The sequence below is a fragment of the Heloderma suspectum genome, chromosome 2 (genome assembly GCF_057233095.1).
Source record: "Heloderma suspectum isolate Gila_16-S chromosome 2, 16-S_ref, whole genome shotgun sequence".
NCBI lineage: Eukaryota > Metazoa > Chordata > Lepidosauria > Squamata > Helodermatidae > Heloderma > Heloderma suspectum.
This window is the reverse complement of record NC_139459.1, coordinates 56,706,640-56,709,090: the sequence shown is the minus strand read 5'-3', so window position 1 is coordinate 56,709,090 and position 2,451 is coordinate 56,706,640. Positions and strand designations below refer to the sequence as shown.

Here is a 2,451-nt window from a genome sequence, read left to right as displayed (position 1 = left end):
ATTAAGACTTCTACATCTCAGTGCTTCTCATACAGGTACTTTTTATTTTCCTTCTGGTATCTGAGTCACTGTGTCAAGTTGAATTAATATTTAAGTTTTATTGAACTAACCACATGAAGCTACATTTAAAAATAAATACATTTCAGCTGATGCAAACAAGAACCTCAGGGAGGTTCAGCAGCAGGTTGAGGAACATAGCTAATGGGCCATGTGAAGCCCAACCCATCAACAGAAGCCCATTATACTTCTCCTCTAAGTCTCCCAATGGGAAGAATTATGTCATTAACTATTAACACTTCCATCTACACCAATCAATCAAAATTTATTCTCTCTGTACCAAGGGCTAAATGCACACACGTTATTATCTTAAAAGTAAGAATTTGATACTATTTTACACAATTTACCTGAGATGATATTAAACATCCTTGGATTCAGAATGGCCGGACAAATCAACCGAAGGAAAACAAAGCCACTGAAACAAGGAAAATAAGAACTTGTCTTGACTCAGTGTTTGAGCTAGAACAAACATATTCATGAAAATACTTGTTTAGGATACCACTAATTAACAAGAATTTCATACTGATCTAATGGCTGTCCTCATATGATGGTGATAGCCCATGGTATCTCATTTTCCATCTGAAAATGTGACGAACAGAGGACCACCTCTACCTGATCTATGGTAAACTCACCACCACTTGGCAGGATGATATAAAAAAGGCCCAACAGATGTATACAAAGAGAGCTCTTTCAGGACAGAGTAGTTTGATAATCTGTATCATCAAGGAGTATGCTTATTATCCATTCAACATATTAAATGGATAGTAAAATAGTAATCTGTATCCACCCAGAAAATCAGTTTACCACATAGTTACATGCACTGTAGTAAATTCCCCCCTTGATAAACAGTCAGTGTACCTTTCCAGAGTCTTCTGGGGTAAGAAACAAGTAGTTAGAACCTGCCAAGTTTAATAATCTCCTGTATGAGCCTCCCTGACACGTAATATCTTCTGATGAGGCCCTGCTTCAGATTCCAGTTTATGGGGAGGCTAAATTAGCCTTTCACCAGGAGCAGGCCCTTTTCTGCTGCTACCCTACCACTGTGGAACTGTCTTCTGAGGGAAGGTTGTACCACCTTCTCCCTGCTGGCTTTTGAAGGCAAGTAATTAAAAAAACACACCAAACATGTGGATTAGTCTTTGAGAACTGACTGCAGTATTCCTTACTTTATATTGTTTTATTGTTTTGCTGCACTGTTGTTCTTGTTTGGGTGTGTGTGTGTGTAAATATAATCATTCATATATATTTGTCATTTGTTATGAGAGTTGAATAGTCTGAACTTTAGCCTCTAAAGAATATAGTTACAAATCAGTCAAACCAGCTCTGAAAACATTTCACTACTGTATCTAAAGAAAAAACAAAAATAAGGACACCTTACCTAACCACTCTGGTTCTCATGGTTGTGTTAGCTGGCCACTTGTTCTGAACAGATTTTTGTAAACATCCATAAATATACCTCAATGTCCTGTCAGAATTAAGACAACAAAAAGCCTTAGTAAACTAAAATGTAATATATGCTATTTGTTAGCAGCACCACATGAAGCCATCCTGAACTCCAAAATTTGAGGTGAATTTAATATCACAGACATTTCATATTCCATCTGTAAAATGAAAGCATTACTTTGAATAAGAAAGAGTTTTCACCATGGAGTGTAAAACAAGATTAATTAAACCAAAGACAACAAAGTGTCTTGTGGCACCTTAAAGACTAACATTTATTCTGGCATAAACTTCTGTGGACACTGTCCATGTCATCAGATGCAGTGTCCATGAAAGCTTATGTCAGAATACATTTGTTAGTCTTTAAGGTGCTACAAGACTCGTTTCTTTTGCAACACGGCTACTTCTAAAAACTGTTAAATGAAAGGACACTTCTGAATTCATAACCATGTCAAAAACAGGTATTAGCAAAACACTCAAGTTCACACAAGTTCTACTTCATACTATCAGTGCACTAACAAAGGTGTAACATTTCAAAATAAATACAGCAGCTCTCTTTAGATGCTAGACTGAATTCATGTGTATGGGGAAATTTGATTTTAAAAAGACTTTAGGTCATGCTCTACTAATCCATCACTTCAAGTTCCATATATCTTTTAAAAACTATAAATGGCATGTGTAGGTGAGAAGTATGATCAGGATCAAAACAGCGCACATGGAAAGAGTTATCTGTTATTCCCTGCTGCAGTCTTGCTGAAAATCCCCCCCCCCCCCAACGCAGTTATTAACCCTGGGAAGGAAGCTTCCATTGGCTTAGTACTGTGTGTCGTTTGGCCCTTAATCGATGCATGACATAACAAGAAGAAGTTGGGGGGGAAAAATAGCATTAGCTTCCAATCATTTTGGATTTAATTGTTCCCCATCAGACAAACAAAAATTACCTCTCTTTTCACT

General features: G+C 37.0%; 1 protein-coding gene across 3 annotated transcripts in view; it reads right to left on the bottom strand.

Annotated features, from left to right (window-relative positions):
- The window catches only part of RASA1 (RAS p21 protein activator 1), a 68,391-nt gene that overhangs the window by 6,001 nt on the left and 59,939 nt on the right, over window positions 1-2,451 (bottom strand). For all 3 annotated transcript variants that reach the window (XM_084833611.1, XM_084833612.1, XM_084833613.1), the window contains 2 exons: window positions 1,436-1,522; window positions 405-472 (listed from right to left, as the gene is read on the bottom strand). In XM_084833611.1, coding sequence (XP_084689737.1) covers window positions 405-472; window positions 1,436-1,522 — 155 coding nt within the window. The remainder of the gene's footprint in view (window positions 1-404; window positions 473-1,435; window positions 1,523-2,451) is intronic.